At 44.8% G+C, this 12,325-nt stretch overlaps 5 protein-coding genes across 5 annotated transcripts; 2 read left to right on the top strand and 3 right to left on the bottom strand.

Moving 5' to 3' along the window:
- Positions 1-721: 721 nt before the first annotated feature.
- On the bottom strand, positions 722-2,376 carry LACBIDRAFT_331905 (uncharacterized protein; the record flags this gene model as incomplete). The annotated part of the gene is made up of 3 exons (XM_001886299.1): positions 722-1,409; positions 1,791-2,250; positions 2,313-2,376. 3 exons carry the CDS (start codon positions 2,374-2,376, stop codon positions 722-724), a joined length of 1,212 nt encoding a protein of 403 aa, XP_001886334.1.
- A 1,854-nt stretch (positions 2,377-4,230) lies between these two features.
- On the top strand, positions 4,231-4,535 carry LACBIDRAFT_307767 (uncharacterized protein; the record flags this gene model as incomplete). The annotated part of the gene is made up of 2 exons (XM_001886364.1): positions 4,231-4,340; positions 4,406-4,535. The coding sequence occupies 2 exons, from the start codon at positions 4,231-4,233 to the stop codon at positions 4,449-4,451; spliced, it is 156 nt and encodes a 51-aa protein (XP_001886399.1). The 3' UTR covers positions 4,452-4,535.
- A 441-nt stretch (positions 4,536-4,976) lies between these two features.
- Positions 4,977-5,991, top strand: LACBIDRAFT_331904 (uncharacterized protein; the record flags this gene model as incomplete). Its single annotated transcript, XM_001886363.1, has 4 exons — positions 4,977-5,183; positions 5,477-5,480; positions 5,710-5,768; positions 5,791-5,991. 4 exons carry the CDS (start codon positions 4,977-4,979, stop codon positions 5,989-5,991), a joined length of 471 nt encoding a protein of 156 aa, XP_001886398.1.
- A 2,302-nt stretch (positions 5,992-8,293) lies between these two features.
- Positions 8,294-8,566, bottom strand: LACBIDRAFT_307766 (uncharacterized protein; the record flags this gene model as incomplete). The annotated part of the gene is made up of 3 exons (XM_001886298.1): positions 8,294-8,356; positions 8,413-8,487; positions 8,543-8,566. The coding sequence occupies 3 exons, from the start codon at positions 8,564-8,566 to the stop codon at positions 8,294-8,296; spliced, it is 162 nt and encodes a 53-aa protein (XP_001886333.1).
- Positions 8,567-9,018: 452 nt separating this feature from the next.
- On the bottom strand, positions 9,019-9,949 carry LACBIDRAFT_331903 (uncharacterized protein; the record flags this gene model as incomplete). The annotated part of the gene is made up of 5 exons (XM_001886297.1): positions 9,019-9,207; positions 9,274-9,300; positions 9,435-9,478; positions 9,786-9,844; positions 9,915-9,949. 5 exons carry the CDS (start codon positions 9,947-9,949, stop codon positions 9,019-9,021), a joined length of 354 nt encoding a protein of 117 aa, XP_001886332.1.
- Positions 9,950-12,325: the final 2,376 nt, after the last annotated feature.

Here is a 12,325-nt window from a genome sequence, read left to right as displayed (position 1 = left end):
GGGAAGGAATGGGTGGAGCAAGGGGGAGGGACAAGGAAAGGGGGAAGGAGGCAGGGAGGGAGTGAATGGTGGAGGGGAGAGGGAGCGTGGCTGGGACCTCGGCCATCGTCGGCCCGCGTTGGCATCCCATCGTTGTGTTGCATTTCGTTGTCGCCTCCTCGTCGCGTGTTCGCGTTTTCGTCGTGTGTCTGCGTTGTTGCTTTATTCATGACGTTGTCATCGCTGTCATCGTGGGCGCTGGTTGCCGTTGGGGGCGTCGTCGTGGGTGGCGTTGGTGTGGACGTGGTGGTTTTGGTAGGCGGCGTGGTGCCGTCGTATGTCGTGTGGGCGGTGCGTGTTTTTTGGTGGGCGGTGCGTGTTTTTCAGTGGGCGGCGTGTGTTTTTCGGTGGGTGGTGGGATGTTTTCGTGGGCGGGGTATGGTTTTCGTGGGCGCTGGCGGTGTACATCAGTACTTTACAGTGCCCCACCCATTCCTGCAGGAATCCACAGGAATCTGCAGGAATCTGCAGGAATCCGGAGGAATGGCACCGGAATCTGCAGGAATCCACAGGAATGGGACCAGAATATGACCCATACAACACCTTTCCTTTTTGCTAGATACATTTACACTCATATGCACTTATTCACACTGACTTAAAGGGCATGAATACTTTCTTATAACATTTATATATTTCAAATTTTATATATTGAAACTCAAATATACATCTAATTTACTATTTTCTAAGTTAAATGAAGGGGCAGGAAGAGAAGGGTGGAGGGGGAGAGGAAGGAAGGAAGGGAGGGAAGGAAGGGAGGGAGGAAGAAAGGGAAGGAAGGGAGGGAGGAAGAAAGGGAAGGAAGAAGGAAGGGAGGAAGGAAGGGAGGGAGGGAGGAAGGAAGGAAGGAAGGGAGGAAGGAAGGGAGGGAGGGAAGGGAGGGAGGGAGGAAGGAAGGGAGGGAGGGAGGAAGGAAGGGAGGGAGGAAGGGAGGGAGGCAGGAAGGAAGGAAGGGAGGGAGGAAGGAAGGGAGGGAGGAAGGAAGGGGAAGGGGGTAGTGCTGGGCCTCGTCGTCCATCGACGTCGTCATCCTGTGTCGTCGCGTGGTCGTCGTCGCGTTGTCATCGTCGTGTGGTCGTCGTCGCGGTGTCGTCGTTGCGTGGACGTCGTCGTGTGCCGTCGTCGTAGTTGTGGACGTTGTCGCGTGGACGTCGTCGCATTGTCGTTGTCGCGTGGTCGTTGTCGCGTGGTCGTTGTCATGTTGTCGTTGTCGCGTTGTCGTTGTCGCGTGTCGTTGTCGTAGCCATGGACGTCGTTGTTGTCGTGGGCATCGTTGCCATCGTGCCGTGGGGGGCTTGTTTGATTTGTGACGTGGCGTTGCAGCGTTCACGTGGTTGTCGTGGTGGGCACTCGTGGATGGTGGTGGATGCCGTCTGGATGGTGGTGGGTGCTCGTGCATAGCGGTGGTGTTGTTGTTGTCGTCCGTTTGGTTGCCACGTCACTGGCGGTGGTTGTCACTGTTCGTCGCTTGGTGGTCGTCGCCGTTGTGGGGTCATGTGGGGTTGTCGTCGTCGTCGTGGGTGGCGTGGCGTCGTCGGTTTATCGTGACTGTCGTGGGGGTGGGGAAGAGGATGGGTGGTGGTGGTGGAAAGGAATGGTGTTGCATTTGTTTGGTAACATTGCCTTTGTTTGGTAACACAAGTAAAATAAACAAACAAAGGACCGGATTCCGTTGCATTCCATTCCTGTGCATTCCGCGGATCATTCCGGTGTCAATTCTGGAATGCCCAAATTCCGCTGGATTGGTAAGGCACCGGAATGATGAAAATGGCAGGCCTCCCTGCCAAATTTCCTTCCTCCGGAATCCACCGGAATCCGCAGGAATGACCGGATTCCTGCAGGAATTAGGGGGGCACTGATAAGACCTCGTGTACATGGGCGGTGGGCGTCGTTTTGTGCCCGTCGGGTGTCGTTTTGTGTCTGGGGGCATTGTTTTCGTGGGTGTTGGGTGTTTTCGTGGGTTACGGCGCTCGTTGTTTCGTGACATGGCGTCGCCGCGTTGTTGTTGAAGGGTGTTGTGGTTGATGTTGGTGGTCGTGGCGGCCATGGATGATCGAGGAGCGATGTTGGCGGTGGTGGCTATGGGTGACGGTGATGGCGTGGCGTTGGTGGCGGTGACGAGCATGGTGGTGGTGGTGGAAGAAGAGAGTGGCCATGTTTGGTGAGCATGTTCACTAAACAAACATTGTTTGTGATCCATTGAAAATAAATAAACTATAATACAGTAATAAATAAATAAAATAAACAGATTGGACTGGAATCCCATTCCTGCCCACTCCGGGGAACACCATTCCTGCCCATTCCGGGGAAGACCATTCCGGGGAACATTCCGGTGTACATTCCGGAATCCACCGGAATTCCACTGGAATGGAAAACACTGGAATAAACAATTTAGCAGGGCCTTCTGCTAAATTCCATTCCACCGGATTCCTGCAGGAATAGGGGGGGCACTGCTAAGACCTCGGTCAATGGGGGGGCGATTGCTTGCCTTTTGACCTGCCAGCGCGCTCCTTATATACTCCAGGAACCCGTATCTACCTTTTACATGTGTTTTAATGTGGGATACTTCAGTCTGAATTACAAATATGAATTTTTAAAGAACGTGTGGTATATTTTGTAGTGTTGTGTCTTTCATTTTCAAACACATCAGTGTTTGATGTGTATGCAGAGTTAGCCAACGTAGCTATTCTTAGCTTGGCATGATCTCGCGTGTTTCTTTCTATGGCCCGGTTTACCGGTTTGACAGATGACATCACAAAATTATTAATGTTTCCTGATGCGTTGATGCGCATGCATACACATTTACCAATAGTCTTTGGTCTCCCATCGTTTCCGAGTTTTTAATTAAAATGCCTTGTCTTGGCTCATCTTTTCATTACGGAGGTCGGGAGACACTCTGAAGGTGTTTTCAAATGTCTTTTTCTTAATTGTCAGGGGGTTCTTATTATATTTCATATAATAGAATGTGTCTTTCTCTTATGTTTGTACTTGTGACATTCAGACGCATCAGTCTTTGATGTGTATGCAGGAATCACCATACATGTCTTTCTGAATGGCTGCAAGCCATGCTAAGTCTTCGTACATTTATTACTTAGGTGTAGTTTAGTCTTTCAATGTTTCAGACATGCCATTTAAGTGTCTATGTAGTCTTTTCTGTAGTTCTTGTATAAGCACGAGTTTCCACAATAAATCCATTATGTGTTTCTAAACCCTTTGGTAGTAATGCAATTCTTCTCCCTGTGTTGGGTGTTTACTCTAGAACCTCTTTGTGCTCTATTTCATGGTAGGTGAATCTTAGTTTAGATGTGGCTGTTTCTCTAACTTTTATGGCTGCCATTGTAAATGACTTTTGGTGCTAGTTCTTGGTATCAGAAACTAGACTTGGTTTTATGGTCTTCGGTTGATTCAAACAGCTTTTTTTTTGAAGTTTTAATTGAAAAAGAAAACAAAAGAAAACCCTTGCAGTGGGCTCCAGATGAGAAGACCATGACACGCAGGAGTGAGGAAAGTGCAATTGGACATGCTGACAAGATGCATGAACACCTAAACAACACACACACATGCTAACGCCTTAAACACTTATCACCACAGGTACATGCTTGGTACTTCGAGTTTGGGTTCATATGGTAAATGGAATTACCACACTTGTTTTGTTAGAACTTAAAGTAGAAGTTTGGGGAAATGATTCTGTATATTTTATATCACTTGTCTGAGTCTAGTAGACCTTTTGGAACAAATGGTATTGTTTTTGCATGCAGGCACAAGTATAAAATTCGAAACTTGATAGTCTTCAAGGGGAAACAGCTTTTATGGGGACTATCTCAGTGTTCTGGGATTGTGTTCTAACTGTATATGAAGAAATGACAAGGAAACAGTGCTTTGTAGACTTTTGTAACTCCCTTGAGCTTTTATTATGCCTCTGATTCAATCTAAACTAGTCTTAAAGACTCTTCAAGCATGCTCACTTGGATTCCTCAGTAGTAGTAAAGAGCTCTCTTACTAACTTCAAAAAGCTCAGTGATCCCCACTTAACATGCTGGTTCTTGGCACACATTACTTATGTCTGTGAAGAAAAGTCCTTTAAATTGATTACAAACTTATCCACTACCTCAGATGCTACTGGGAGTGTGACAGCTGGTCAACAGAGGGGATAATTCCTTAGTGTTTGAAAGTCCAGTTCGGTCCGGTTTTTTGATGCCCAGGGGCATTAACCGTAACCGTAACCGGTCTGCCTTTTCCCCAGAAGTCAAAAGACCAGACCGGACCGCAAAAAACCGCGGTCTGCGGTCTTTTTGCAGTCTATAGTCCGGTTTCGGTCTGCATCCGTTTTAACCGGTTTATGACCGGTCTTTAGGCTAATATTTTAAAGTTATGAATCGGTAAATTTATTAACATCTCTATTAGCTTTAAAATGAGCCCAAGAACGTCAAATTCCGTTAGGAATTGGTGCTTCTATAAAATAAGTCTGGTACATCTATTATTCCCAAAAGTAATTTACATTTTAATTCATATCTCTCTCGTTTTTTTTACCAAATCGTACGTTCTTGGGTGCGTGTTAAAGGGTATTTAAGGGGCTACAAAAGACCGGTCCAAACTGGTCAAGACCGGTTCACGTTAACCGGTTTTTTTGCGGTCTTTACATCTCAAAAATAAAAGACCATAACCGCAGGTCCGGTCTTTTGCGGTCTTGGTCCGGTCTGGTTACGGTCTTTTTCCAGTCACGAGACCAGACTTCCAAACACTATAATTCCTTGTGTTTCAGCCTGCGCACATCCTTCTTTTATACTATTCTATGTTTTCTATTTATATTTACACATCCGTGCATTGTCCGAGAGGTCAGACGGATTAATACTGATTTTTAGTAAAGGTTTGAAGTGGCTCAGTCGTGTGTGGCACAGCTGAGGTGACTTCTTTTAAGTTTTCATAGTGTTTTCTCTATTATGGCGACACGACACATGAGTGGTGGTGCCACGTCATTGTGGTGGTGGGTGCTCATGGATGGTGGTGGTGCCATGTTGCTGGCGGTGGTCATTACCATTTGTTGCTGGCGAGTTGTGGCCATTGTTGGGTCATGTGGTGTCGTCATGGTTGTCACTGTTGTCAACATGGTTGGTGGGAGGGAATGGAGGTGGGGAAGAGGATGGTTGGTGGGTGGAAAGGAAAGAGTGTTGCATTTGTTTGGTAGTGTTGTCTTTGTTTGGTAACAGAAGTAAAATAAACAAACAAATGAACGGATTCCATTGCATTCCGTTCCTGTCAATCCTGCAGAACATTCCGGTGTCAATTCCGAAATGCCCAAATTCCACCAGAATGGTAAGGCACCAGAATGATGAAAATAGCAGGCCTCCCTGCCAAATTTCATTCCTCTGGAATCCATTGGAATCCGCAGGAATGACCGGATTCCCGCAGGAATTAGGGGGGCACTGATAGTGTTTGAAAGTTAGGTTAGTTAACTGGAAACTAATGGCCCTTGGGCTTCCAGTAGACCCTTCTAAGGGTGTGATAAGGTTGTATAGTAGTTTGTAGTGTGTTTAGGCTTCGGGGCCCATAACCTGTTGGAGCAGCTAATACGAGGGAGTATAAAGCAAGAAGGATAATGAATTGGGGGCTCTCGAGCCCTCCTTATAGACTACAATATGTAACTACTAGAATACTCTACAATATACTACTTAGTCCTAGATAGGTTGAGTGTGCACGACAGCGCGCACTGCATTGGCGTGTCGGAGTTGCCGGTCTGATATGGCTATCCAACAGACAACTGCCCAGACAACGGGCGACGAACGANACCCACCGCCCACAAACAAACAACCAGTGCCCACGGACAAGCACCCAGCACCCACAAATGACAAACGGCGACCAGTGCCCACCACTTTTCATGAGCACCCACCGTCGACAAATGGCGGTTGCCCCCCAGACGACTTTGCGCCACCCACAGACAACAGCCAGCCCCCATGAATGGAAACGGGCGACAAGGAGCCCAGGTAAGTGAGCTCTCCCCCTCTTTTCATTCCCCCTCCCTCCATTGCTCCTCCATCACCCACTCCCTCCCTTCCATCCTCCCCCCTCTATCATTCCCTTCCCTCTCCCTCTCCACACTCCCTTCCCCCTCTCCACACTCCCTTCCCCCTCTCCACACTCCCTTCCCCCTCTCCACACTCCCTCTCCCTCTCCACACTCCCTTCCCCCTCCATCACTCCCCTCCCCTCCCTTCTCACTCCCCACCAGCATCCCTTCATCACTTTTCATCACTCCTCCCCCCTCCCTTTAAAGTTAAATTGTAGTAAATATACTTAATTAATTACATTCAATACATCTTATTTTTCACCAATAAAATTTACCTATCATGAGGCATTCTTAGCATTAACTTATGGTTTAAATGACATGTAGTCCTCAGGATTCCTGAGGACTTGACAGAATTTTTCTCCTCCAACACAAAATCACCAAAATTATAGTGTAGTCCTGAGGAATCCTCAGGAATCCCCAGGAATCCCCAGGAATCCTGTGAGTCCTGCAGGACTCTGTGGGGGACTGATAAGTACTGCTTATATGAATATGGAAGTGATGTGTGGTTGGAGTTATAGGTTGATTGGTATATCTCAAATTAGATGGCTGATACCCACATGCTTCAGAGTTGCAGCCTCCCTTGAAGAATCACTATGCACCACTGCAAATAATAATGTAATGATTGAGTTATTCAAATAATAGGTCAACCTTGGGCCATGCCAGATAGGTAGCCTACCAATTGAAACAAGTGAAAAGGTGTGTATCAATGAGGAAAACAGAATAATTGATAAGTTTCTGCTGCTAAACAAATGTGTTCCAGTTGTCTTCTACTTGCTGTTTTAAGATCAACCAGCTCATAATTTGAAGGTTATTTAGACTTACCTATTTGTGCTTTCCCTGTTCCTCCTGCAGAAAAAATTCTGTATGTCTTCTGCTCCTCAAAGGCAATACTATCAATGTCATTGATTTCGCTCTCCTCCAAGGCTGTTGAAACTTCATGGCTTCCATAAAATGTGAGGGAAAGCTGATGATGCACATCCTTGAAGGAGCAGTTGTGTAAGCCCAAGACTTAATTGCCATCTGCTGCCCTTTTTGATTTCTGTAAACAAATGATGACCCTTGCCAAATAAGGGTAAAAGACATCATCCATGATACTTAATTCTTCATCCTCAGGACTCATGACAAGATAATTATTGTCCAGTCATTCAACCATGAGGTAAGCCATTCCTCGTGTGTGGATAACTCGAAATCATTCTTCACTGGGCATTGAGATCAAGTCCCATACCATGTAACAAATGGAGGTATGTTCTTCCTCATGGGCGTCATCAGCTATATAGGTCTCTGGGTTGAGGACATTTTGGAGGATAATTATGATGCACAGGGAAAGAAGGTCAACCAATGATTGGAACTTTGTAAGATCTGGGATGTGGCCCAGTCAATCTCTGAGAAAAAGGATGAGCATTGAGCTCAGACTTGACACCAATGAAAACATACCAGATGGTAAATGCGATTCTCACACAAGTGCTTCAAAGAAATACACCATCAGGTGTTGCAGCAGACAATGTGAAGGAGCATGATCAGTGTTCGTTATCAGATGGTTTGCTACGAAGCAGTGAATGATACTGAAGAGTGTGTCCTGCAGGTTAGATGTCAAATAGTAGTGACTTCCATAACACATTGTGTTCTCTGGTGCTATAAGTTTAGAGGAAGATGGGTGAGATTGACAACTCCTACAGTCGTGTACCAGGGCTGAGGTACATGTACAGGTCAGATGATAGGAAAGAATCATCCTGCTGGCACATACAGCAGCCTTCTGTCAAAGACCAGGCTGCCCAATAAGATGCAAAGCTGGACTTCCAGTTGACACCAGTATGAGGCATGGGGGAGTCCAAAGCATTTAAAATTCAACCATTGACTGATGTTGCTTCCTGAAGCATCATGCTCAGTGTCCCCTTCTTTACCTGAGACTGTAAATTTGCAGATGCTTTGCTTGACTGGTCTGCATTGCATAGGAGTTCAGTTATTGAATGTGTTATGCTAAAAATATGCTTGCCTTGCAGCTCAATGATGGCCCCAGTTCTTTTCAAAGTACCTAGGCCCTGGGCATCAAAATTTATACCATCCACCTCGCAGTCTTCAGGACAATGTTGTGTGATCTGATGAATCTCTGAACATGTTCGCTGGGCATGCTCAGAAATTCATCCTCTGTGAAAATCTTGAAAACTGATTCTGCAGGTCTTTCAACATGGAGGGGTCATCCTTTGATTAAATGCACTGATTCAAATAATAAATGAAGACTGTTGAGATCACTTTTATGCTGAATGTCATCGTTACTAGGTTATATTGTTAGCTAAGAGATAATAGGTTGCTTACATGCAGTGCCAGCTTAATGGTGACTGCCTTGCCTTTAGGATCCCAAACCATGAGGCTTGTTTGTGAATCTATTTTCTACAATGCATGTGTTGTCAAGGATAATCTCACATTGAAGGACAAAGAAACTTACCATTTCGTAAAATCTTTGTGCCATGCTATACCCAGGTGCTGGTAGTGAGGAAAGGGAAGTCAAGAAGGGTTGATTGGTACAACATGTTCTTTTTCCTTTTCTTTTTTTCAACACGACATTGTGATCTTTTTAGAACTGCGGAGTTTTTGGATGAGAGCAAGATAAGGGAGCTATTTCTTATGCTGCTGATTTCTATCACTGAAGATCAGCTCTTTCAATTTGACTGCCATGGATCTTTTCCAACCAACCATTTTGAGGAGTTGTACCATGACCATGATGAGTTGTAGCTTTGGTAAATTTCAAGTTGTATTTGTATAGTAGTTGAATCACATCTCAGCTTTTGCTTCAGAAGTACATCTTTGATGGTGAGACCATAAATGAGGTCCAGCTACCTATATATATATATTTATTGAAAATTGGATGGCAGTTGAAGATTGGTTGTACCTCTGAGTATGTATTATATTCAGGAGTGCATATCATCCAAAGATTGGCTTTCCAACTCCTCTTTCAGAGTAAATATTAGGTGCAAAGTGTTGAGCATGGAGAGATGTTCCTGCGCAAGGCAGCTCATGTGGCAGGTGGTGGTTATGCACTTCCATCTCCTCAATGGCCTGCTGGCTAGCAAAGTGCGTGTGGAGGATACAAAAGTGAATAAAGTTGGTACCCTGGCCAGAAGTCAAGGTTAGCATTTGCACATTGCACCATGATGGCAACTTGGGAATTGCACTCACCTCCTGTGTTAGTTGCATAAGGTACCACTGTTTTACCATGTGTGCAAGAGCTACATTCCCTCTGGCACTGTGTGGCCAACTTTCAACTACTGGCATGTGATATTTATGGAATCTGAGGTGCATAAAAATAAGGTTAAACATAACCTACTCTTTGAACCTACCATCTTCAAACTCCTGGAGCATACAGTCCATTTGGGAGGTAAATCTATTTCTTGGATCATCAAAATTGAACATCAAGTCAACAAGTACAAGATTACCATGAAGCCAAGGGGCCAAATGATGATAGGTGAGGATCAATGGTGAGTCCATCATCCCTGGAGGTGGATAGAAATGATGGCCAAGGGAGATGTGTTGATCTTTGGCCAGTTTTTCCTACAAGGACCACAGGATTGAAATTTCCATGGCTAGGTGCACATAAATATTAGTGAGAAGGAGATTAAAGGAAAAACATACATAGGGGATGTCTTTACTCTCTTTCAGAAAGCAGGTAGGGCATTGGAAATTATACATACCATCATTGATTCCAAACTTGATGCAGACTGAGCAGATCACTGATAAGCATGTGCTTGTTCTACACACATGAATTTGGCACTCCACATATTTTCACAACTATGCAAATATCCTGCAGCTTCACAACACACATGCTCCCTGCGACTTTATTCAATTTCACAAACATTTGACTTATTTGTAGTTTTTTCTGTACAAAAATCCTGTACTTCAAAAGAAAAATACAACTTCTACTCCAATCCACAATTTGTATCTTTTCTTCAGCTGATCATCGGTTCAAGGCTTCATCGTAACATTCACTATTGTCTTGCATGCCGTGTGCACTCATATCATTCACATCATCACATCTCTGAAACTTATTACTTTCACAAATGTCCCCAATCACTCTCCCACTTCACACTCTCCTCTGGACACATTCTCTTTTATTAGGAGTTGTATCTACTCTACATCTCATACTTTGAGAACACAAGGGAACCTCTGTCTTGCACTTTCAGAGCCACTCAAAGCAACATCATTCCATTCCAAAGCTTTTGTTTTTGTTTTGTTTTGTGTTTCGAATTTTGCTGACACATCCACTGTGATGCAGGTGCATCATCACATTAATTTTGCAGATTGTACAAAGTACAAGATTGCCACCATTGCAGCATCAACTGCACCACTGAGTAATTCATCAGTGAGATTGATAGACACAAAATAAGACCATTCACAACCACAGAAAACAACTTATCACCAGCAGTTGTAAAAACCATCAGTGCTGGTGAATTTAGCTGCCTTCTTTCCTCTGGCATCCTTGGTGGTATTCAGACATGTCTTGGGAAGAGAAGTTTGGGGTGCAGGGGCTCTACACATGTTTTTGTAAGTCTTTGGTTGATTCCTTGGTTGGACAGGTGGCTTACAATAGTGGCCAGGAAAATTAGGGCTTCAGAGGGAAATCAAAAAGGATGATCTCTTTTTGTTTGTGATGCCTTTGAAAGCATTCACAATGATGGAGGAATTGTCTTGGTGTTTTCTGGGAGGTCATGACAATTTTTCAAGGCATCTAAAAATAGAAGAATAACAACAGGGATGGTGTTATCAACAGAAAGTTGAATAGCTTATTCTCACATTTTGAACAAGACACAGCCAGAGGGAGGGACATGGGGGAAGTATACTAGGCTACATGGCTATTTTTTACTGAAAGCTAATAACAATTGAGGTAGTAATTAGAATGAGCACAAATAAGGCAGTTTTATTAGCAAAAAGTTGAATTCCTGCTTTTCATATTTTCATATTTTGAAATGGACACACCCAGAGTAAGGGACATGCAGAGTGTTATACAGTGAAGGACAGAGGCAAGGAGGTAACCATATAAGGAGATTATTTGTCAGCTTATCTCCTTATATAGTAGAATGGTCCTAGTGGAGGAAAAGAATCTTACTATGCCTTACCAAATAAGGCAAATTTCCTTTTTTATCCATATGCAGGACATGGCACATCCCCACCATTGTGAAGAACATCTTGGATCAATTTTTTGTTTTTTGTTTGTCAAACAGACTTACAGCCCCAAAAATCTGTGAGGGCATCCTGGAGGAAATCCTATTTCCTTCCTCTCTATCTCACCTGGTGACTTATGTTTTAATTGAACTCTTGTCTTTTTTGTTCATAGCCAGATGGTAGTCTCATCAAACACATGAAGTTGAGCAGTACTAGATGAGCTTGATTGTAAAATATGCACATATGTACCATTGAATTTTGAGTTTTCATCATGATTGCTTATATATGTCACAAACCATCCCACACCCATGCCCTATGCCAAGACATCCCCGAGACGAACCCTTCACCATCATGCCGTGTTTCTCCAACCCAACCCTTCATTGTCTTGTTACCTTGTGATTCCTTGTTCCTTGTCTCCTCCCATCCTTATTGTACTTATTGTTCTTCCTTGGTTGCCTTGGTATCCTTCCCTTAGGTATTTAGATAGCTCATCACGTACTCACTACCTCATCCTTGATATTACAAATGCATACTACTTCAATAGTTAAGGGAGGGGGGAAGGGAGGGTGGAGTAGAGAGTGAGGGGGGAAGGGAGAGGCAGGGAGTGATGGAGGGGGGATGGAGTGATGAAGGGAGAGGTGGGAATGGATGTGAGGGAGCAATGGGAGGGGGAGCAATGAAGGGATGGGAGGGGGAGCGATAGAGGGAGGCAATGATGGAGGGGTGGTGTGGAATGATGGAGGGAGGGGGAGCTCACCTGGGCTCATCATTGCCCATTTCTGTTCATCGTCTTCACATTGTCACCTGCACGTTGTCATGTGTGTGTTGTGTTGTCATGTGCATGTTGTGCTCATGGGTCTTTGTTGTCATGGGTAGGCATTTGTGGATGGTGGGGCTCATTTGGTGTGGTGTACAGCATTCGTGGGTGGGCAGATTTGTTGTGTTGTGGGTGTTCATTGTTGTGCATGGGCCTCCCCTTTTCCCTCCCTCCTTTGTGCATCCCCCCTCCCTTTTCCCTCCCCCTTCCTTTCCCCCCCCTCCTATTCCCTCCCCTTCCCATTCCCTCCCCCTT

The sequence above is a fragment of the Laccaria bicolor genome, genomic scaffold, assembly GCF_000143565.1.
Source record: "Laccaria bicolor S238N-H82 LACBIscaffold_37 genomic scaffold, whole genome shotgun sequence".
NCBI lineage: Eukaryota > Fungi > Basidiomycota > Agaricomycetes > Agaricales > Hydnangiaceae > Laccaria > Laccaria bicolor.
Note: the sequence above shows the minus strand (reverse complement) of the source record. Positions and strands in the feature narration are given on the sequence as shown.